We start from the raw sequence: 22963 nt of genomic DNA, 5'->3' as shown, positions 1-22963 counted from the left end.
GCAAGGTTAGTCTCTGTTGTCTTACTATAGACCAGCAAATCCTGCTAGCTGCCACTATTCCTGGATGCTCCTACGGCACTGTCTGTGAGATTGGTTGTCATTTCAATTTGAGGGTTGGGTTGATCCCGTGATTGTTTCTGTAAAATCTGAATAAATTATAGATAAATGATTTGGTGTCTGTCTAAAACTGATTTGTGGGGAGGAAATATGTTTATTCTATTATTACTAGGATTATGAACAGTTACTGTCTTCAACTCTTCACTTTGGGTGATCAACTTTCATAGGCCATATGATTGCCACGGCAATGCTGTATCCTTTATGCTTTATCTTCAGTTGCACCCCCAATCTCACAGACTCCCTCTTTCTTTCCCCTCCTTCCCCCACTTTTCCCCTCTCTCACCCCTTCCCCCTCCAGGTGTCAAAAACCAGCCATGGATACAGCTCCAGAGGAAAGCAGTGGCTCTGGCCCTCAACTCTACCAACCCAGAGCTCTCTGCTGTGCTGACCTCCGCACAAATTCAGTATGAGATAGGAGGTTTCCCCTACCCACTGGGCCTGGAGAGCAATGCCACAGGTGAGACAGGGAGGGAGGGAGGGAGGGAGGGAGGGAGGGAGGGAGGGAGGGGAGGGAGGGAGGGAGGGAGGGAGGGAGGGAGGGAGGGAGAAGAGAGGGCGGACAGAGGGAGGGGGAGAGAGAGAAGGGGGGAGGCGAACAGCGAGGTTGAAAAGGAGAGGGTAGGAGGGAAACAGGAGATGAGATAGGAAGAGAAGAAAGGATGAAGGGAACGTACATGGGTAAAAGACTGGCTGAAAAAAGTAGAATTGCTCAAGTGGAAAATCCAGAGATTTTGACCGAAATAGATTTCTGTCAAAAAGTCCCAAATGATGAGAAGTGATGGCAGGAAACCAGGGGAAAAGTTTGATTACATAGTCTTATGTCTGAATGTGTCATGAATGATGAGAAGCCAATGTATCGTGTCTGTTGGAAAGACTCTTCTGACCTAGTGGGAACCAGGTCAACCATGACGATGATGATGAATATTGTGATGTTTGCACGATGATGGTAGCATTAGCATGGTAGCAAGCCTTGTTTGGGGATTTTCTACTGTTGGGTTGTACACCACACTGGTCGGTGGTCTAAAGACCTTTGTGCCGTCTCTCCCCAGGGGCTAATAGTAGCTGGGTGGAGCTGACGCCGGTGGCGGCGGTCAATGCCCAGCTCTTCAGTCGTAACGGAACCGGTGTTCAGGTGTGGGACCCCGTCCATATCTGCATCCCCCTGCCCTTAGACACACCCCTGCAGACAGCCACCAGTGTCCCCGTGTGGAGGTTCGACGACAAGACAGGTAAGGGGAAACGCCCACCATCATAGCTGACCATATAGTGAGAGCCCTCCATGTACAAGTGTCATCAATCTGTTTGATAGAGTGCCAACTCTTGAGTGCTGTCAGTTGAAAATGATTTCCCTAAAAAAAAATATCCTTGTATAACAGCCACATACAGAAACATCCTCGTACATACTTTAGCCAGTTTAATTTGTTCATCAACAGTGGGCTTTCTGCTATACTGAAATATATACGGAAAAATGCCTGTCAATTAAAAACTGCTGTTGATAGCAAGGCACCGCCCCTTCGAACCACAAATCGTTTATCCCAGCTAAATCCACTCTAAGGCGTATAAATGGCAGTGGTCTGAGCTTGGAAGGGGCGAATAGGAGGAACCTCCAGTCCGTCTGCTCTAACTATGGCTGCCTGGACTCCCAGCTGGTCACAGATAGCCTGGTTCAACTAGCTCAGCAGTGTTTTCCTCAGTTCAGTGTGGTATACCCAGGCTAGCTGATCTGGACTCACAGGGGTTAATCTTCCTCCTCGCTGCTCCTCAGTGTCTGGAATATTGCAACTCACTTGGCTGACAGAACTGTTATACAACTGCTGTGCATGCTTTCACTGGGAGGGAGCCACACAACTCTCTCCATCTCTCTCTTTCTCTCTCTCTCTTTCTTTCTCTCTCTCTCAAACATTTCTTTCTTTATGTCTCTCTCTCACTCTCACACACACACAAACACACTCTCTCCCTCTCTTTCTCTCTTGTTCTCTGTCATTCTGTCTAACTCTCTCTCTCTCGCTCATTTTTTCTCTCACATGCACTCTCTTTGCCTCTCTCTTGCTCTGCCTCCCTCTCTCTCTCTCGTTCTTTCTCTCCCTCTCTATCTCTTTCCTTCTCTCGCTCTCTCTCATACATTCACTTTCCCCCCCTTGCTTTATGGAACCGATGCCTAAAAACACCAGGCCAGGGTTGTTTCTTGTCTTGACAAACGTTCCGGACCTCCCATGGTAGCTATCATCCCAGTGTGTCTTAACTGGGACATGCAGATCACTACAGATCTCATTGACATGCCTGGCATTTCCCTACCGAGATTCACATTACCATAACTATGCTGAAGAAGCCCTGGTAAAACACTTCCTATGAATACCCTCTTCATAACGCATTATGTATTTAGTCATAGAAGTTTATGAGCAGTTATTAGTGCCCGTGTCGTGCATCAGTATGCATGATTCATAGCTCAGGCGTTCTAAATGTGTTTATAATGCATTATGAAGAGGGTATTCATAGGAAGTGTTAACGCAGCCCCAAGCCTATTTCTACAGATCTCCACCTCAACTTCTTGAAGTGGGATTTCAAGGATGGTATAGTGCACAAGGAACTGAGAAGAGCAAGCCTAATGAATAAAAAGTAATAGCCAACCAGTCTGGATATGTCTTCCCAAGGGTAGATTATGAAGCACCTATCTGGCAGGCTCTATTTGGATTCCCAGCATCCTTCCGTGGTGGTATCTCAAATACGGAGAGCAATATGCGTGCGCAACTCGGAACTATCGCATTTAGAACTCATGGAAATGCATTGATCGGTGGATCCCAATGCAGAAAAGATGGGTGTGTCATTCGGATACCGTAGTTGTGGGTTCAATGTGCAGAAAACATGAAAAACAGACTTTGTGTAAACACCCCTTTTGAACACCTTGTGTAAAACTGCAGCTGTAGAGTGTTGTTGTCCTGATGCCTGATGATGTGATTAGTCCTGTTATGTAGCTCTAGGAACCCTGGGACAGAGGAGGCAATGTTCCCCGCCTCTCTGGCCTCATGTTGCCACGGTAACATGTTATGAGATGCAAACAGAGACACAGATGGATGGATGGGAGGAGGGGAGGAGGAGAGGATTTGGAGGGTCAGTGTTTTTGAGTACAGGAGAAAGGGGACAACAAAGCTGTCGTGGATGGCGAGATTTTGAATAGTGTGATGAGCTTGTCTGTTGGAGTTAGCTGTACGCTATTGCTCATCTCATGTTAGGATGGCTTAGATGATGTGAGGATTAATGGTTGTGACTCTCTGTACTAAGTGCTGACCCTAACATTCAGTATTGAGCCAAAATAGGTTACTGCCAATTGACTAGGCACCCCCCACGGAAAAAAACAACATTTCTCACTCTCTTGCTCCACTACATGGCTTATATTGTGGGTTTTCGTGGGTGTTGAATTTAGCAGTTTGCTAAAAATTCAATGTAAGAAAATGTTTTACTCTGTACAGTAGCTGAGAGTAAAATCAAATCTTTACAATACAGCACAGGATTTAAGCAACCGGATTAGTCAAACAGAGCGTTGCAGCGTTAGGTTCATGCATTATTTAACTCTGTGGGTTTTTATTCAACCGTCCACTAAGTGGGAGGCTCAGCCAGTGCAGAGCTCACATCTCATTATCTGCAGTAAAGAATGAACAGTCAGCCAGGTGGTGAGAAGCTTACTGATTATAATGTGGACACCAGGGTGGATGTGTTGTTAACTGTGTCATCTCTAAATGTTTTGCCTCTAAATCCCACCACGCACACACACACACACAGACACACACACACACACACACACACACACACACACACACACACACACACACACACACACACACACACACACACACACACACACACACACACACACACACACACACACACACACACACACACACACACACACACACACACACACACAGTGAGAGAGCTCTGGGGGTGTGGGCTTTTATTTGCTTAACAGGGAAGAATGCCCCACACTGACCCTCATGTAGTACTGCAGTAAGTACAGTGTATTTTGTACTTGTTTCAGTATATATTGTATACATAAAGGCTGGTTAACTTCTGGGACAGCATTTAGGCATAAATCATTTTTTGTATCCATCGTGGTTTAACTTACGTCCAACAGAGTAACCTTTTTCTTTTCCCCGACCTATGCAGAAGCAGTAAACCTGGAAGTTTCTACTCAAAACAAATCAAGTAACATCGCAGGTTCACCCCAATGTCAACAAGTACTAGACATGTAGAATCCCACATGGAGCAATGAAATATACTCCTGTGCAGCTTAAGACCAGTGTTGAGTAGAAAAATGGGCCTTGAGTCTAGTATCCCTAGGGGCTCCTCTAGATTTACGAGTTACTGTAAGTCTGGATGCACGGGCCTCTCTTCCAGAGTCAGCTTTGACACCAGATTTTTTCTCTCTCTCTCTCTCTCTCTCTCTCACTCACTCACTCACTCACTCACTCACTCACTCACTCACTCACTCACTCACTCACTCACTCACTCACTCACTCACACACACACACACTCACACACACACTCACACACACACTCACACACACACTCCACTCCTCCAGCGTGCCAGGTTACACTTGCAAGACTTTAAATCCACCATGATGTTTGGGGAGGTTGGGGACACCTGCCAGGAGCACTCGGAACACTCTAGCAAATAGAATCAGGTGCTGCAGCGGAAGCCTTTAATTGGTGGGTGCTGTGGAATGCTGTGGAATGCTGTGGAACACTGTGGCACTATGACAGGACTATCAAAGGAGAGCTAAGTGGGATGTAATACAAGGCTGCTGACTGTCAGACAGGATTGCGACTGAGAGGAAATATGGAGTGTGAGTGGATATTGGGCGTCGGTGGGTGGCCAGGGTGAGCTGCCACTGAAGAGAGAAATTGATTTGTTTTGGACTGAATCACAAGTTTGTGCATATGTGGGTGTGCGTATAGTCTGTGCATAACCATTTGCATGACAAATGAGTACAAGAGAACAGTGTGATGATGAGTCCAAAAAGTTGAATCAAAGTTGAACATGGCCCCTTTCGTCAGTCAAGAGGAACACTCTCTCTTTCTCTCTCTCTGTCCTTGATGACCCCTCCTATGTGATCTCCTCCCATCCTCCTCCTTCAAGGCATCTTTAAAAGAGAAAGGAGGAGTGTTTCTTGTTCCGTATAGCCCAGGAGACTCTAGATCAGAGGCTCCATTATCTCTCCTGACTCAGCTGTGACAGAGGAAAGGATATGAGTCTGTGTTTGTTTTGGAGACGGATGACACACACACACACACATGGACTCGGCAGAAAGACAAGCAGAGGCTGTATAATGCGCATACTCTGTCAGGGGATAGTGTGGGGGTGGTTTGGAAATCCCCCTGCCTTATGATGAGGAGATTAACAAAAGCCCATGCTACTGTTCGTCTGTGTGCATGCTGACCCCTAGTGGTCGACATGTAACACTACATCCATGGTCGGGCACTTCCTAGATCAGTAACCTGGCATGACACACATCACACTTCAATTCACTCTCACCTCCCTTCTACCCCTAGTTTAGAGGATTTTTGACTATACCATTTTAGCCAAGTGTGTTTATATTCACACCACTTAGGATGTGTTAATTAGAGCTTGGCTCAAAGTGTAGCCTAGAAGTCCTAGGTTGACTTCTCAGGTGGTTCAATGTTTGAGGTTGTGGATGCCAGATCGTCTAATAATAGCTGTAGCCAATGGGCAGTAGAGATGTCAGACATGACTAATAAATAGAGCCCTAATGGATTTTCATGCCTGGGCCTGTATTCACAAAGCGTCGGTGGAAGTGCCGAGATCTAGGATCAGTTTGGACTTTTAGATCATAATGAATAAGAAGAGCTGATCCTAGATAAGCACGTTTGATTAATGCAGGCCCTAGTTGTATTGCTGCTATGATGACAAAGCCAGTATATTCACAGACTTCCCTTGCCCCAGGGTATTAGCACTAAAAGAGGAGTCCAACAAATGTTTGTAGTCTAAGGGAAACAGATGATATTGATCTAATAGTTATTTAAAGTAACAGTTCTATTGCTTATTCGAATTGAAAGGCATTGTTATGTTTATTTTTTCAAATATGTTATTAATCATAAGCTATATCGTACTGTAAGCTTGACATTTTTTATTTTAGGCCACTGTTTCCATTCTCCCCTACAATGTGTTAAAATCATTTAGGACACATGTAGGCCTAATCAGAACCTGCCTCTGTGTTTATGTTTTCTGCAGACTGAAAATGCTAACGAGAATGACAGAAATTAAAACTATTTTAGGAGAGGGAGGATGATGTAGAAGGGTGTACTGTGGGCCAAGGTCACCCTGTCAAAACACATTACGCTACCGAATCCTGACTCTCTCCTCAGGGCACCTGGCATCATGGGAAATTTTTTTTTTTTTGTGGCCAAGTTATTTGTTTTGTCATTTTTCGTTCTCTTCTTTTTTTCCTTCTTTTTTATTGCTCCTCTTTCATTATTGTGGTTCGGGTCGGAAATGCATCTGCCTGGACTCAAAGCTGTCTCCCTTCCCCGAATCACGTTACTCGCTCATCATGTGTGTGTTCTATCCCGACAAGCTAGACATCACTGGATATGAATGCATAACACCGCCTGGCCTTATCACGTAGAGCAATAGATTCACAGCACACGTTCAGTACAGTAACTATGGAGCTCTTCCATCTGCTCACTCCGGGATTAAAAATAATATACTGATTATCCATGAAATGATTGTGTACAGGGATTATGAGCAAGCATTGGCAAAAAAAGCACAAAAAAATAGGTTGGAAATCACTATACAGTTTAAAATATATTTTGGATTAATAAGGATCTTAAGGGACATCTACACACACATCTCTGAAATTGTTAAGGAAGTTGACATACAGTGTTTACTGTAATTGTAACTCTCCTCTAACTAATTCTGTACTCATGTTGACTTGTACTTCAACAGGACTCTGGGTGAGGAAAGGAACCGGATACATCAAGAAAGGAGGAGCACAGCTGACATGGAGTTTTGTGGCCAACCAGCTAGGATACTGGCTGGCTGCCTTTCCCTCAACCACAGGTACGGTAACTATGTCCAGAGATGGGCAGAATTTCTGTTACATGTATTTGAAATATGTATTTAAATTACTTCTGAGTATTTTGACATTTGTATTACACTGGGATGAATTACACTCCCAATATATTTTGTAACAAGATACTTTCGAGAGCTGTAATTTCTATTTTCAAAAATACTTTTCTATACCATTTTGTAATAGCTGTTCACAATTCTGTGGCTCCCTTTCGCCCTCCATTGGTATCGGAAGTCTGATGGCACTGTAGTGTGATAAGAGCATCTGCTAAATGAACAAAATATAAATGTATATGTAAAAATGACATGCAAAGCATGCTGAGCGTTATTCTAATAAACTCCGTCCCGAAACAAGGCCAATAATAATACCCAGTGTGCTTTGCATTTCATTATACTATGATCACATATACATTTTGGTCATTTAGCAGACACTCTTATCCAGAGTGACTTACTGTACAGTCAATGCATTCAACTAAGGTAGATAAACAACAACATATCATAGTCATAGCAATTAAGACGTTTCTATAACCATTACTGAGAATGTTGTTGCTGTTCAGGCCAGCTACTTCCAAAATCCATTTCTTATTTTAAAATACATAATATTATATGCATAATATTTTAATGAAATAGATGACAAAATACAAGTATTTCATAATTGATTTTGATACATTGATTTTGATGGTGTTTTGTAGTTGTATTTAGTCATTTTTGCCCATCCCAGCCCCACTGTCATCTTGGTTCCCTTAACCCTTGTGTGGTGTTCGAAAACAAGTAAAAATTCAACATAAGTTTTGCTGTCTGCCTTCACTCTGTCTTCCTCCTCCCTGGGCCTGCTGTTTCAACATAGCACCAAGAACCTGTCTGCCTGTGTCCCACTTTTCTTGCACTCTTTGTAGTGTGGGAAATATTCTGGGAACCTGCACAATGTTATTACAATACATTATTTCAATCTGTATTTTCCCACATTCTACCACAGCCAGGTGCAAATTGGGGGAGTGACACAACAAATAAATAGTTTTGCACGTGTGGCTCCTTACCACAATCAATCAGTATGGCAAAAAGAATCTCTGCTCAGAAGGCCTTAGAAATCATTTTTGCAGAGAGAGAAGCTAATGGAAGGAGTGTCTTCCACTTTGGAAGATGAAGAATGTTCAGAATATGAGGATCATGTCTCTGTCAATTCGGATTCTGACAGTTAGTCAGAATGCGATTGACCCCCCGCCAGCCCCAGGACCAGCCCTTCACCTACCGGCTCATCAGCAGCTTGCATAGGGAAAATATAGATGCCAAAAAATGGTTAATTTTTTGCCCAAGAAATGAGCCACCCCGCATGGCTGCCAATGTGATAAGGATGCAACCAGGGCCGACGCGGATGGAGGTAACTCATGTGCAAGACATAGAGTCTTCTTTTGAACTGTTCATCCCAGACACCATCCAGAAAATCAGTGATGAAAACCTTGTTTTATCATTTGTTCAAGATTAACATGATGTATTCCCACCCATTTCTTGATTATAATTGATTTTTGTTTGCAAAAATCACTTCTTTATTTTTAAACGAGCAGAGCTTTTATTGATAAATGTGATCTAGCAGAGGTAAATGGCAAATATTAACCAGGTATGCTGTCTATAGTGCTTGCAATTGATATAAGTCAACATGTAAGTATGAAATATTTTGATGTAGATTGTTATGGCTTTGTTGTTTTAAAAACCCAATAATGGTGTGGGTCCAACAGACCCGCGAACACAGGGTGAAGAACAAAAACATGAACACCACACAAGGGTTAAGACAGGGTTCCCAAACTAGCGGCCCGCAGGTGATTTTACTTGGACTCCCATGTTTTCTGAGCAAAAAAATTACTTTTTCATTTTTTAAAATCTGAAGTTTCTAAAACTGTTTGAATGATGTCTGTGAGTATAACAGAACTCATATGTCAGGCAAAAACCTGAGAACAAATCCAACCAGGAAGTGGGAAATCTGAGGTTTGTAGTTTTTGATCTCAGCCCCCATGGGATATTGGTCATGTTGTACTTCCTAAGGCTTCCACTTGATGTCAACCGTCTTTAGAAACTTGTTTGAGGCTTCTACTATGAAGGGGGGCTGAATGAGAGAGGAATGAGTCTGCCAGCAGTCACTCACTGGTAACGCGCATTTATGTTAAAAACATCCTAACGATTGATTCCATACATCGTTTGACAAGTTTATACGGTCTGTCACAGAACTAACATTTATTGTGGAACTGGGATTCCTGGGAGTGCATTCTGAAGAAGATCATCAAAGGTAAGTGAATATTTATTATGTTATTTCTGACTTCTGTTGACTCCAACATGGCGGATATATGTATTTGTTCTCTGAGCGCCGTACTCAGATTATCTGATTATTTGAAATCTGACACAGCGGTTGCATTAAGAAGAAGTGTATCTAAAGTTCCATGTATAACACTTGTATTTTCATCAACGTTTATAATGCGTATTTCTGTAAATTGATGTGGCTCTCTGTAAAATCACTGGATATTTTTGGAACTACTGAACATAACGTGCCCAATGTCTCCTGAGATTTTTGATATAAATATGAACTTTATCAAACAAAACATACATGTATTATGTAACACGAAGTCCTATGAGTGTCATCTGATGAAGATCATCAAAGGTTAGTGATTAATTTTATTGCTTCCTGCTTTTTGTGACTCCTCTTTGGCTGGAAAAATGGCTGTGTTTTTCTGTGGCTTGGCTCTGACCTAACATAATCGTTTGTGGTGCTTTCGCTGTAAAGCCTATTTGAAATCGGACACTGTGGTGGGATTAACAACAAGATTACCTTTACAATGGTATAAAATACTTGCACCCACCTGTAGCGTGCGCTCCAGCAGGTATATCTCTCTGGTCACCCCCAAAACCAATTCTTCCTTTGGCCGCCTCTCCTTCAAGTTCACTGCTGCCAATGACTGGAACGAACTACAAAAATCTCTGAAACTGGAAACATTATCTCCCTCACTAGCTTTAAGCACCAGCTGTCAGAGCAGCTCACAGATTACTGCACCTGTACATAGACCATCTATAATTTAGTCCAAACAACTACCTCTCCCCCTCTCTGTATTTATTGATTGATTTTGCTCCTTTGCACCCCATTATTTCTATCTCTATCTCTACTTTGCACTTTCTTCTATCTCGACTTTGCTGTAAATTTACTGCAAAAAGAATTGTTACAGTACCATACTGTATTTTTTTAGCGCCAATCACCTTTTGAACTCTAGTGTTATTGTTGTTTCTGGGTCATAAACATATTTTGAGGCACACCTCATTGTAAGAGGCTATTTGTTCCAAATGTCAGTGAGAGTGCTGTACCAATTTAACTGATATGTGGTAGTATGGGGTGGTTAGCGCATTGGGACAGTTGCGGGATCAAATCCCCGAGCTGACAAAGTAAAAATCAGTCGTTCTGCCCCTGAACAAGGCAGTACATATTCACTGTTTCTGTAACTTTATTACAATACAATTTAACAATAAAGTATTGTATTGCTATTTTAATATGTATTTACTGCAACATTCTGTAAATTTTGGTGCACTGTGGAAAAATGCTGTGGGAGGTGAAGAATATTTGGCTCATTAACATATTTCGAGGCATGCCTTGTAAGTAGCTATATTTTTGCACCTGTTTGTAAGACTGCTGTACCAATTGAACATGGTAGTAGTGCCCTAACAATTGAATGTGTATAGGGACAGGTCAGAGTGGCAGTAAGTCTTAAACCTTTACTGTTGAGTGTTTTGCCAAGTCTGTTTTGCCCTGTAAATCTAGCGATGTTATGCCTGATACCGACGCTCCAATACATGTGTGGAAATCACTAAGCAGTTTACTTCTAAGCAGTGTGCCTGTATCTCTTTATCAGAAGCACGTGATCAATGACGTCCGAAGTTTCATTTTGTCGAACCACCACCTGTTTTGGTAGAAGACGTCGTCTATATAATTTGGCTGTTCTGAATTATTTGGACCAGCAGGTGCCACTAGTAGGCTGTGTTGATCAAAGCCTTGAATAATGAACCTGTTATTGACAGAATTGTCTGGAAAGCCTCAATACTTCAAGAAGCTTAGTATTCCCATCAATACCGAAGCCTTTGTTTATGCCTCAAGAAGTGCAAGTGATATAAAACACAAAATATTCATAAATATGCTGTAATATACACACACCTAGCAGCCAACCTACTTGCACCAATCCCATGTAATTACAATAAAATACCAATTTTACAATTATAATAGCATTTACTTTCTTACAATATTGTGCAATGCACTGATATTACAGGAATCTGGTAGCAAAGTACTGTGAGTATTACAGTAACATAATATTGGCAGTAACCAGAGGTGGGCAAAGATACATCAAAAGGTATCTTGTTACAAATAGAAGACCAATGTATCCTTAACTTCAACAACATTGTCAGTAACAGTTACAGAAACGTTTTACTTGCTATGACTGTGATATGTGTTTTTTTAATCAAACTTAGTTTAATGCACTCACTTGTTGGCGCTAGCCTGCGCTGTAAATGTGCAACAGTTTACTAACTACTATGCTTCCAGTTGTCACACCCTGACCATAGTTTGCTCTGTATGTTTCTATGTTTTGTTTGGTCAGGTTGTGATCTGAGTGGGCATTCTATGTTGTGTGTCTAGTTTGTCTATTTCTATGTCTGGCCTGATATGGTTCTCAATCAGAGGCAGGTGTTAGTCATTGTCTCTGATTGGGAACCATATTTAGGTAGCCTGTTTGGTGTTGGGTTTTGTGGGTGATTGTTCCTGTCTCTGTGTTTGTTTGCACCAGAATAGGCTCGGTCACTTTGGTTTTTCTTTTTTCCTTGTTTTGGAAGAGAAGAGAAGAGAACGTGAGACGGGTGCGCCATTCTCCTTGCGGAGATGGTGCAAAATTCATCAACACGGTCGGTCCCTGGGATTGGGCTGGCCAACACGATTCGGTTTGCTTGGAAGGAAAAGGAGTTGGAGCCTTTAGGACGGGAAACTTTTGGAAGGACAATATTGATGGGGATTCTAAAGCTGACGGTGAAGGACGTGTTTTGTTTCCAAGGCAACTTGTTGGAGGGAGCATACGACGTGGCACTACATACAGAGGAAAAACACAATGATATCCTGAGAAGGGCAAGAGCAGTGGGAGGTGAGAAGCCGATGAGCCACTATGAAATAACAAGCCTGGTGAAGAACAACTTTAGGGTTGTAACTGTCAACATATACAACCCATACGTTAAGGACGAAGAGGTGAGTGCCTTTCTGGGGAGATACATGGATAACGTCTCCTCAGCAAGGCACCTCAAAGACTCTCTTGGGTTTTGGAATGGGAGGAGAGGTTTCCAGGCCCTCCTCAGGGAGGACCCAAATGGACATGGTGGCTACCTCCATCCTCCTGCTATGTTCTCCCTGGGGGCTGACAGGGGGACGTTGTTTTATGCACGTCAGCCTCCATTTTGCAGGCGCTGTATGGCCTACAGCCATATCTTCGCCTCGTGCAGCGCAAGTAAATGCAGATTTTGTGGATCTGGGGAGCACAAGGCGAGGGATTGTGACAAGCCTAAGGCATGCCACGGGTGTGGCTCGTCAGCACACCTGTGGCGAGGGTGCCCGGCTCGTCAGAGGTCATACGCGTCTGCGGCTGGTGGGGGAGCAGGGGCGGGGGATGGGGGAAGAAGAGGAGGGGAAGGAAGAATGCCTCATGACCAGAGTACAGGTCCAGAGGGGAGGGTCGCAAGGGAGGAGGAGGAGCAAGAAGTGGCGGATGGAAGAGAGAAGGAAACGGAAGGCACGGGAGTAGGAGAACCAGGAAAAGCGGCGGAAGAAGGCAAGCGAGTGGAGCGACCATCCCCAAAGAAGAGAATGAAGAGGAGGGTGCGATTGGCCGACAATGAGAGGGAGGGGATGGTCAAGAGAGTGATGGGGGTGGGAGAAACCTCTGGGTTGCTGCTGGTTTCCCCAGACCCTCAACTTCTGGTGGGTGGGGTCACACCTAACAAGACTCAGGACTGGGTACAGGAGGAGGTGGGGAGTTTTTTGTTTGGGGACTCAGCCTCCCTATTTTTTTCCAAACCAGCTGCAGCACTGGGGAGGGGGAGGAGTGTGGGGGTAGACCCAGGGTGCAGGGCTCCCCGGAGCCAAACACTATTCCTGCATCCTGGGTTGGTGAGATGGAGGAAGAGGGGGGGATGTCGATGGTGTTTTCACAGGTAGATATAGAGCAGGGGAGCATCGGGTGAGTCTCCTGTTGTTTTCTTTGTGTCTGGGTTTAGTATTTGAGTGTATTACATGTTTTATTTCATATGGTCTAATTTTACTTTGGTTAGTTTAAATGTAAGGGGTTTAAACGATTTTGTTAAGAGGAGGGCGGTTTTTAGTTATTTGGAGGGTGTGGGGTTTGATTTTTGTTTTTTTACAGGAGGTTCACCTGAGGGATGGAGGGGATGTTAGTAGGTTTAAGAGGGAGTGGGACAGGGGGGGGTCGGTTTGGGGTATTGGGGGGGGGTGCACTCATCGGGGGTAGGGATTTTGTGTGGGCACAGGGAGGTAAAAGTGGAGGATTCTTTTGTGGTGATGCAGGGGAGGGTTATAGGGGTGGATGTCACGAGGGGTCACAGGTGGTGGCAGACAGGAGGGAGATGGTGGACTGTCTGGCGCCCCTGTGTGTCACAAATAGGGAATTAGTGATAGGGGGGATTTTAATACAGATTTAGGAATAGGGGGGATAGCAGTGCAGGCACCATCACCGGGCTAATGGCTTGCCATGGTCTGGTTGATGGTGGCCTGCACACTACTCCGAAAATGGCCGGTCCTACATGGCGCAACTCCAGGGGGGTTGCGCGGAGGCTCGACTATATTTTTGTACCCAGGTCTTTGGGTAAGTTGTCTGGGCGGCTGTTGCCTGTTTTCTTTTCGGATCACGACGGGGTGCTCCTGCAGGTGGGGTCACCAGTCTGCCTCTTTGGTAGGAGGTACTGGAAGTTAGATCGGGAGGTGCTGGAGGACCAGGCTTTTGTTGACGGGTTTTTTGGTTTCTTTTGGAGGCTTGAAGGCCTCCGGTCCATGTGCGAGGGGGTGTTAGAGTGGTGGGAATTAGTTAAGGTGAGGATTAGGGCTTTTATAATAGGGTATTGCAAGAGGAAAAAAAGGGAGAAGAGGAGGGAGGTGGATCGTATCCAAAGGTTAATTGAACTCGAGTACGAGGCAGGCAACCTCGGCGGGTCGTTTGACTGGGAGAGATCCGCAACCCTAAAGGCGCAGCTCAGGGAGTTGCAGGAGCAGAAGGCTCGAGTTTTCCTGGAGCGTGCACATAGTGGCTTTCTAGAACACAATGAGACTTGTTCTGCTATGTTCTTTAAGTCGGTTAGGGCCAGACAGAGTGGGAAGGTAATGCATGGCGTTAGGGGAGAAAATGGTAGTATAGTTAGAGAAACAGAGGATATGGTCAGGGTGACAACTGATCATTTCCCAGGTTTATTTAAGGAAAGGGAAATAGATGGAGAGCAGGGAAATGTGTTTTTAGAACACTTGTCCAGGCGGTTGCCGGTGGACATTAGAGAAGTGATGGAGGCCCAGATCTCACTAGAAGAGGTTGAGAGCGCTCTTAGGAGGATGGGAAAAGGGAAGGTGCCTGGGATGGATGGGCTGCCGGCTGAGTTTTATCTCAAGTTTTGGGGTATACTGGGACCAGTGGTTCTCAAAGTCTTGAAAGCCATCCTTGAGACGGGGGTCCCGGGGGGATCAATGGCTGTTGGTGTGCTGTCACTTTTATATAAGAAGGGGGAGGTAACAGACCTTGGCAACTGGCGGCCGTTGACCATGCTGTGTGTAGATTACAAGCTACTTGCAAAGGTTTTAGCAGACCGGTTGCGCACAGCCCTTCCCTACGTCGTCCATGAGGATCAGACGTGCGGGGTAGAGGGCCGCTCTATTAGATGGAACCTACAGTTAATCAGGGACTCCATCGCTTGGGTTGAAGATAGAGGATTGCCTTTAATGGTAGCAGCGCTAGATCAGGCGAAAGCCTTTGATCGCTTGAATAGATCCTTTTTATTCAGAGTGTTAGGTCGATTAGGATTTGGGGAGAAGTTCATAGGATGGATTCGTACATCATATGTCGGAGCGGGGTGCCGAGTTAGTGTAAATAGTCACTTGGGTGACGTTTTTGACCTCTCGTCTGGGGTCAGGCAGTGGTGCCCACTCTCGGCTCTCCTCTTCGTTCTGTACATGGAGCCTCTGGAGGCTGCCATTAGGGCAGACACAGGGGTGGAAGGCTTGCTGATCCCTGGAAGTGGTGGGCTGCGTGTTAAGATGACGCAGTACGCCGACGACACTTCCTTGCTGCTGTGCAAGGACTCGTGCCTGACAAGGTCCCTTGCCATCTCTGGGGATTTCACCCGAGCGTCGGGAGCGGTTCTGAACCATGCAAAGTCTTCCGTCAAGTTTTTCGGAAGATGGCGCGGTAGAACGGATGTGCCCGGGGGGTTATATCTCTGTGAGGGGGCCCTGAGGATTCTCGGGGTCCATTTTGAGACCTCCGGCTCAGCGACGCTAAACTGGAACATGCGTATCGCAGTGGTACAGAGGAAGCTAGCAATGTGGAAGGCTAGGTATTTGTCATTTATGGGCAAAGTCCTGGTCCTAAAGGTGGATGTGTTGACATCTCTTTTGTTTTTGGCGTACATCTACCCATTGCCGGCTTGTCTGATGAGGCCTCTAGTGAGGCTTGTGTTTCACTTCATGTGGAGTGGCAGGTGCGAGTGGGTCGCCAGGACACGCATGCTCTGTCCCATCGGGGAGGGAGGTAGGGGGGTACCACATTTCCCCCTCAAGCTGGACGCAATTTTTGTTTCTTTCTTGTTAACGGAGCTTGCTCATCCAGTGATACACCCGTCCGGTTACCTCCTGCGGGTGTTCTTCTCGTATCAGGCGAGAAGCATAATGGTGTGGTCTAACACGGGTCCTCGGGCGGAACAGCTGCCGTGGCACTTTGGTCATGTGGCCAAGTGGCTGCGTGCGCACCCTGAGGTTGAAGTTGCCCGAGTAGGTTTAGATCACAGGCACCTGTACGAGGAGGTCAGAAAGGCAGGGAGTCCGGCGCCTGTAGTGGGCATCTCGGAAGTGGTCTGGGAGGGGGTGCAGGCGCGGGGTCTGGACAACAGGCTCAAGGACCTGAATTGGTTGAGCCTCCATAAGTGCTTGCCGGTACGTTCCATCATGTACCGGTATAGTTTGGTGCAATCCCCCATCTGTCCAAGATCCTCTTGTGGTAGGGAGGAGACTGTGCGCCATGTCTTTTGGGACTGTGCCTTTGCCGGAGTAGTATGGGCTAGGGCACGGGTGTTGTTAGGTTTGGTAAGGGGGGATTTTGTATTGACGTGGGCCAGGTTAGAGAGGGGTGTAGGGAGAGCGAGAGGGACGGATAGGGACAGGTTTCTGCTCTGGCCTCTCATGAGTCTCTTTAAAAGGGGGCTGTGGGAAGCCAGGCAGAACATGGTGAAGACAGGGAGAGATTGGGGGGTGGAAGGGATAGTGAGGAGGGTGGAAGGAGATTTGAGGGGGAGGATGAAGAGGGAGGAGAGGAAGTGGGGGCAGCATGCTGCTCGGGAGAGGTGGAAGGGGGGTTTAGGGCTGGGTGTTATTTAGATTTGTAAGGGGATAGATTAGGGACTGGGAGATAGGGAAAGGTAGTTTGTAGGGTGACGGGGACGTAAGATGCTCCCCTGAGGTTTTGTTTGGGGTTGTTGTATAGTTAAATTAAAATGCCATTATTGGAGTATGTATGAAAATTATGAGTTGTAAAGAATGAATGGTATTGAAGATAATAAATTATTTTTTATAAAAAATAAAATAGGGCTGTTTTGGGTTTTCACGGTTCTTGTTTTTGTTAGTTTGTTCATGTGAAGTGCTTTATTAAACATGAATCAAAATAACCACGCTGCGCTTTGGTCCGCCTCTCCTTCAAGTCAAGAAAACCGTTACACCAGTAATGTACTGTAAATTTGGGAAATACATTATGTAGCTGTAGTCAGGTGTTACAGTAATATTTTGTAAATTTGTGTTTCAGTAAAGGTCCTGGAAATCTACAGTAATTTACTGGCTTGTATGCTGCCTGTATTTTATGATAAAAATGACAGGAAATGTTTTACAGTGTACCCCTATGTTGCAGGCTCAGCTCTAAACCCCACGGGCCTGCGAGACATCACCACCTACCACACCGTCTTCCTCCTGACCATCCTGGGATCCATGGCTCTGCTGGTGCTGGTGCTGCTCTGTCTGCTGCTCTACTACTGCAGGTTGGTATCAGGCTCAGCGTGTCTCAACTCAGGTCCTGGAGTAGTCAATCCCAGTGTAGCACATTTTTGTTCCAACCCAGCGTTAGTTTTAAAATAGCTACTCAATGAATCGTCATTCCAATGCCAATTCTCTTCTATGCTTCTCAACAAGGACATTTTGGAACTACTTTCTGAATTGACTGGTATTTAAATGGAATTTACCCCAATCCTGTCAAGCACTTGCTTAGGTGAATCAGTGGTGTTATTACTGGGCTGGGTAAAAAATAAAAAATAAAAACTATCAGGGATACTCCAGGACTCTTATTTGTTTCATTTCCTGTCTTACAGGGTGTTAAAATGTGTGTTTGGTTGCATTCTCCCTTTACCCTTCTCTGTTATGTTTTGTTTAAGGCGGAGATGTCTGAAACCGCGGCAACAGTACCGTCACGGCAAGATGCATGTCTCCTCCGGCCTGGACGGTTCCAAGAGAGATCAATGCACCTCCATGTCCCACCTCAACCTCATCAGCTCAGACCACATCGATACAGCTTCCTCCACCAGGGGTGACCCAGACACCCTCAAATCAGACCTGTCCTCCACCCGGGATCTCCACAGCTCCAGGGAGGATTTCTTCCGGCACACGCCCCCAGGAAAGGCCCGGCGACACTCCAAAGTGAACACGGACAATATCACCAGGCGTGGCGGTGGTGAGAGTTTTCCCATGAAGGTGACAACACGCTCTACTAACACTAACAACTTGGATCCTCAGCAGCTGCTCCGCAATGACACCCGCAGCTTCAGCTCAGCGGAGGATAATACCCATGATCCTCGACATCGCCACAACCACCAAAATCACAACGCCAATGACAACCAGGGTTACTCCTCAGATCCACCATCTCCACCACCTTTACTGCCTCCCTTCGCTGGGCACTACCAGGAGTACTCTGGCCTGCCCCCAGAGTATTCAGCGTCCCAGACCGGGGACCTCCTAGCCAGGCCCAACTCTCTAAACACCCAGCCCGGCCAGCTCATCTTCTGCCACTCCATGGATCAGATGAAGGAGAGCATGTACCGGAGTGTGGTGCCCACGCTGGTCATCCCGGCCCACTACATGCGCCTGTCGTCGGACCTGTCGGCTGTGGAGCAGGCCCTGGAGAGGCAGCAACAGATGCAGCATGACATGGAGGGAATACAGGTTAGCATGACCCTTCCCAGGCATCAGGGACAGGTACACCAGAACCAGCAGCAGAAACAACAGAACCAGCAACAACAGAATCATCAACAGGAGGATGAGGATGGGGAAGAACCAGGCCAGCAGAGGAAGGACTCAGAGGGACACTCTAACTGGGCCTCAGACCCTAACGCGGCTCCAGTCCGCATCCCGGTCCTGTTCAATGACAACACCATATCTCAGATGAACGGAGAGCTGCAGGCGCTGACGGAGAAGAAGCTTCTTGAGCTGGGGGTGAAGCCGCACCCCCGGGCCTGGTTCGTCTCCCTGGACGGTCGCTCCAATTCCCTGGTTCGTCACTCCTACATCGAGCTGGGGGGAGAATCTCTCAGCATCCCTGGAGGAGGGGGAGGTGGAGGAGCCACGGGGAGTCATCATGACAACAGGGTAGACGTCGCTCGTGAAGCCAACATAAAGCAGCGGAAAGGAAAGGAGGAGAGGAAGGCCAAGGAAGCTAAAGAGGCTGCAGCGGCGGCTGAGAGGAAGGGTCACGCAGGGAAGACCTATACTAAACTCCCTTGCATCGACACCACAGACCCCCCCAGCAGCAGCAGTGAGAGCCACACTGCCATGTACTCTCCAGAGGACAATTCTCTGGCACCTCTGCTGGACGAGGCCCCAGAGATGACCCCCCGCGGTGGCACGTTCCCCCGGAAGGGCCGCAGCCGGGATAACAGCGCCCAGAGCAGTACCACCACTACCTCCACCAGCGAGGTGACACGCAGGGACTCAGCCACCAGCCCCGAGGATGGGGAGGATGCCGATGATAAAGACGAGGAGGGGAACAAGAAGAGTCCCTGGCAGAAGCGCGAGGAGAGACCCCTCATGGTATGGAAGTAAGGTAGACCTAGGGCTCTCAGGGAACATTGAGCTACAAGAGAACAGGGGGAGAAGAACCACTGTGTCAACGAACGCCAGGAAGAAGAAAGATGAGCAGATAATGTGAGAGGTCTGTCTTGGAGTACAAAGAGAAAGACGTGTGCGAAAGAGATTATGAAGTGAGAAAGGAAATCAAACAAATACAATTGTCACATGAATTGTGAAACGACCAGGTGTTTTGTAGTCCCACTCTTGCTTGTAGTCATCACTGAGCTCAGTAGCTATATCTGCATCTCTAAAAATGTCACTGGGACCAGTAGCTATATCCGTATCTCTAGAAGTTTCACATGGCTGTGGATTTATTTATTTCCAAAATCATGATCCCTAAGCATGTGGATGGTGTTTGTTTGCCCACAGGAACATGTGGGAGAGTTCCTCTGACTGGTTGGTATTCTTGAGAAATGCTCAACACTGTTTTTCTCCACTGTGCTGTTAGGTAACGTTTACAAGGAATTCTACTATCAGATTTTCCTGTTACCTTAGCATTAACCTCAAGTAATTTCTACAGACCTTTTGGGAGACGTCAGCTGGCCAAACAGAAACATTTGATTCCTGTGGAAAATCAAGACCGTCTGGCCAGAACTGATGGACATAGTGGAATTAATTAGTATTTTTGTTTCACTCTTTACTCTTGTTTTTTTTAACAGATCAGATGGCCTTCTTTTTATGACTGAGTGGTACTTAATGTCATTGAGGAGACAGATCGATGTATTAAACATTGGGAAAAAGATATCTGTTTTGATTGTGAAATTCTAATAAGTAAGTCCTAAAACCCAGGGTTTACAATGATGTTGTTGTTTCATTTTGTACTGTAAAACTTCCTTGAAGATAATGGCAGAAAACCACCTCCACGTTACTATCACTGAAGCCTGGAGAATAATGCCAACCATTTTGGTTGTCATTTTCCTTACTGACAGTCATATTTTTTTCTTGCTTTGCTAACCTGCTGACTTGTAACATTAACATCAATGGAAGTACCTGACAAAATGATTTGAAATGTTCATTATGAAGCGTCGCTGGAAACAAGTTACGAGTATCACAGAAACGTTTGCCAGAACATTTTTGTTTGCTTAGCATTACAAGTCTGTACCTTTTGTTGCAATATCAATTTATAGTCAGACATGGATTGGAGGATACAGACATGTAAAGCTTTAAAAAAAAGTTTAATTGGGTATTATTGCAAACTTAAAAGATGTTGTGAAAGGAAAAGACACTGAGTTGACTGAGTGGAAATCACAATGACCTAATGTTCCCAGAAACTGTGCCATATTGGATTGCCAGTAATCTCCACTGGCGCATCTTCTCAAAACATCTAATTATTAGCCTTCAGATCAATAAGACAGGAATCCATCCAGGTTTTCTCAGACCTAAAAATGTTCATGCCCAACAAATCACAGCAAGCAATTAGTCCTTTAAGTGCCTTCATTTACCATAAGAAAATAATGGCTTGGGTTCAAGGCATCGGTATGTAAACCCAGCAGTAACAACCATTGTACTGGCTAAACAGGGGGTTTAACACATACTCTAACATGTTTTGCTCATTATGTTCAGGTTATGATATTGAGTCATACACAATGTCAAGCTATCATTAGCTAATCGACTTTGATTTAAACAAACAGCACTCAGCCTTCATGATCAGGGGTCATTTGAAGTCAATCAAGCCAAGCACTCGCTAATCAGGTTCATAAAGTCCAGTTGAAGTTCTATCACGTTGCCTTGTGGACTAATATACAGCACGGCATAAAGCAAATCAGGTTTAGGACCTTGCCTAAGATGCACAGCAATGGTCCCCTTGATTTCAAACCTGTATGGTCACAATCCATGTTGTAAACCCACATATGTTTTAATTGATAACAACACTGTCACTTCTCTCTCTCTCTCTCTCTCTCTCTCTCTCTCTCTCTCCCCCCCTTTCTCCATTCAAATGTATGTAAATGACCCTTGAAAGTCTCTTTTTAAGGCTTGATTACTTGCCATGTTTTGATTTACCGAGTTGATACTATTATGTGAAGTGGTTTCCCTGTGGTATAAGACTCATGATCCCAACAAACATGCATGTTCCTCTTCTCATATAAGCATTTGTGCTGTTTTGTTTTGTTTTTTTGCTTCTCTCACCTTCAAAATGGTTTGATGCTTAAGTTTGCAGAATTGAGCCACCTGTCTCTGTGAATAAACCAGCTCAGCTCTGATATGGAATCCCCTTAGACTATTTCAGAGATTTTATGTTTATTTTTTGGGGGGGATGAAGTTAACGTCCTGTCATTTAAGGGATGAGGTTGGCACAAGAACACTAATAGTTCTATTGGCCCTACGAGGCACTACTGAATTATGTGGTCTATGTGGTGTGTTCAATTCAATTAGCGTTTTTTTTTTGTTTTTTTTAGAAATTGTTTTGAGGTCAAGGATAATACTGGTGTTTGATGTCTATAAACAAGACCGTCAGAGCTTTGAAGGTGTGTCAAGTCTCTCCACCTCTGTCAGTGCAGGGCAAGCCACTGATGTAACTCCCCATATTAGCAAGTGCAGCATCTGTGAATTCTGACAAATCACATCCTATCACACAATGGTGTCAGTGCTGGAAACACAGGTCAGTGGAAGTTAAACGGTGTAAACGGGGTGCGTTGTGTTCTGAATAAATATGACTTGAGCAAGGTTATTTTGTTTACTTTTTTTACACTGTTCTTTTTATATATGTGAATGCCTGGCTAATCATAATTCCTATTGGCCTAATGTTTGAGTGCTATACAAGGGCAGTTGTTGTCTCCAAGTCAACAGACAGAGGGATGATGTGCTGTTATGGTAAACTGGCGCCACCTACTTTCCCTCTCAGATCTATATTTCTGAGGCAAATCTTTGCTAACTTTTATTGCTTGTTATTAATGATGTTAATATACAATCCAATAATTAAAGAATTTAACAAGAAATCTGCATGCTTGGAATTTGTACTGTGTGGTTGGCATCAGCAGCTCACTTACAATAGTTGTTCTCTTTATTTATTGTCCTAATGTCATTCAGTTGGCTCTGAAGAACAAAAAGCAATAGGCTTATAAGTCTATCTTTTCGTGGTAATGTCATACCTTCTCATGAAATATAATTATACCTCGGGATTTGCAGGCTTTACTCATTTTCATGGGATATGTCTCTGGGTGGCTCTTTATGCCCTGGACTAAAAATCACGAGTCAGTAAATTACTTGAACGATACATTCTAGATTTAAACACAACACAATACATAGTCATGAACAATGTTTTGCCTCGTGAGAGCCACTGCCAATAGTTATCCGCCAGATGGCATAGGCCTCTCCGACACGGTAGACTGGGGAGACGAACAGATTGAGCAAAGCAGTTGATCCAATTTGTAAATCAGGAAGAG

At 45.1% G+C, this 22963-nt stretch overlaps 1 protein-coding gene across 1 annotated transcript in view; it reads left to right on the top strand.

Annotated features, from left to right (window-relative positions):
• Nucleotides 1-22510, top strand: part of LOC135553937 (protein FAM171A2-like) — an 85927-nt gene extending 63417 nt beyond the window's left edge. The window contains exons 4-8 of the mRNA XM_064985885.1: nucleotides 416-574; nucleotides 1167-1346; nucleotides 7079-7192; nucleotides 17377-17503; nucleotides 17894-22510. Coding sequence (XP_064841957.1) covers nucleotides 416-574; nucleotides 1167-1346; nucleotides 7079-7192; nucleotides 17377-17503; nucleotides 17894-19553 — 2240 coding nt within the window. The 3' untranslated portion in view covers nucleotides 19554-22510. The remainder of the gene's footprint in view (nucleotides 1-415; nucleotides 575-1166; nucleotides 1347-7078; nucleotides 7193-17376; nucleotides 17504-17893) is intronic.
• The last annotated feature ends 453 nt before the right edge of the window (nucleotides 22511-22963 follow it).

This window comes from Oncorhynchus masou, chromosome 14, assembly GCF_036934945.1.
Source record: "Oncorhynchus masou masou isolate Uvic2021 chromosome 14, UVic_Omas_1.1, whole genome shotgun sequence".
In the NCBI taxonomy this organism is placed as follows: domain Eukaryota; kingdom Metazoa; phylum Chordata; class Actinopteri; order Salmoniformes; family Salmonidae; genus Oncorhynchus; species Oncorhynchus masou.
The sequence above is the reverse complement of the archived record's forward strand: the minus strand, read 5'-3'. Positions and strand labels throughout refer to the sequence as shown.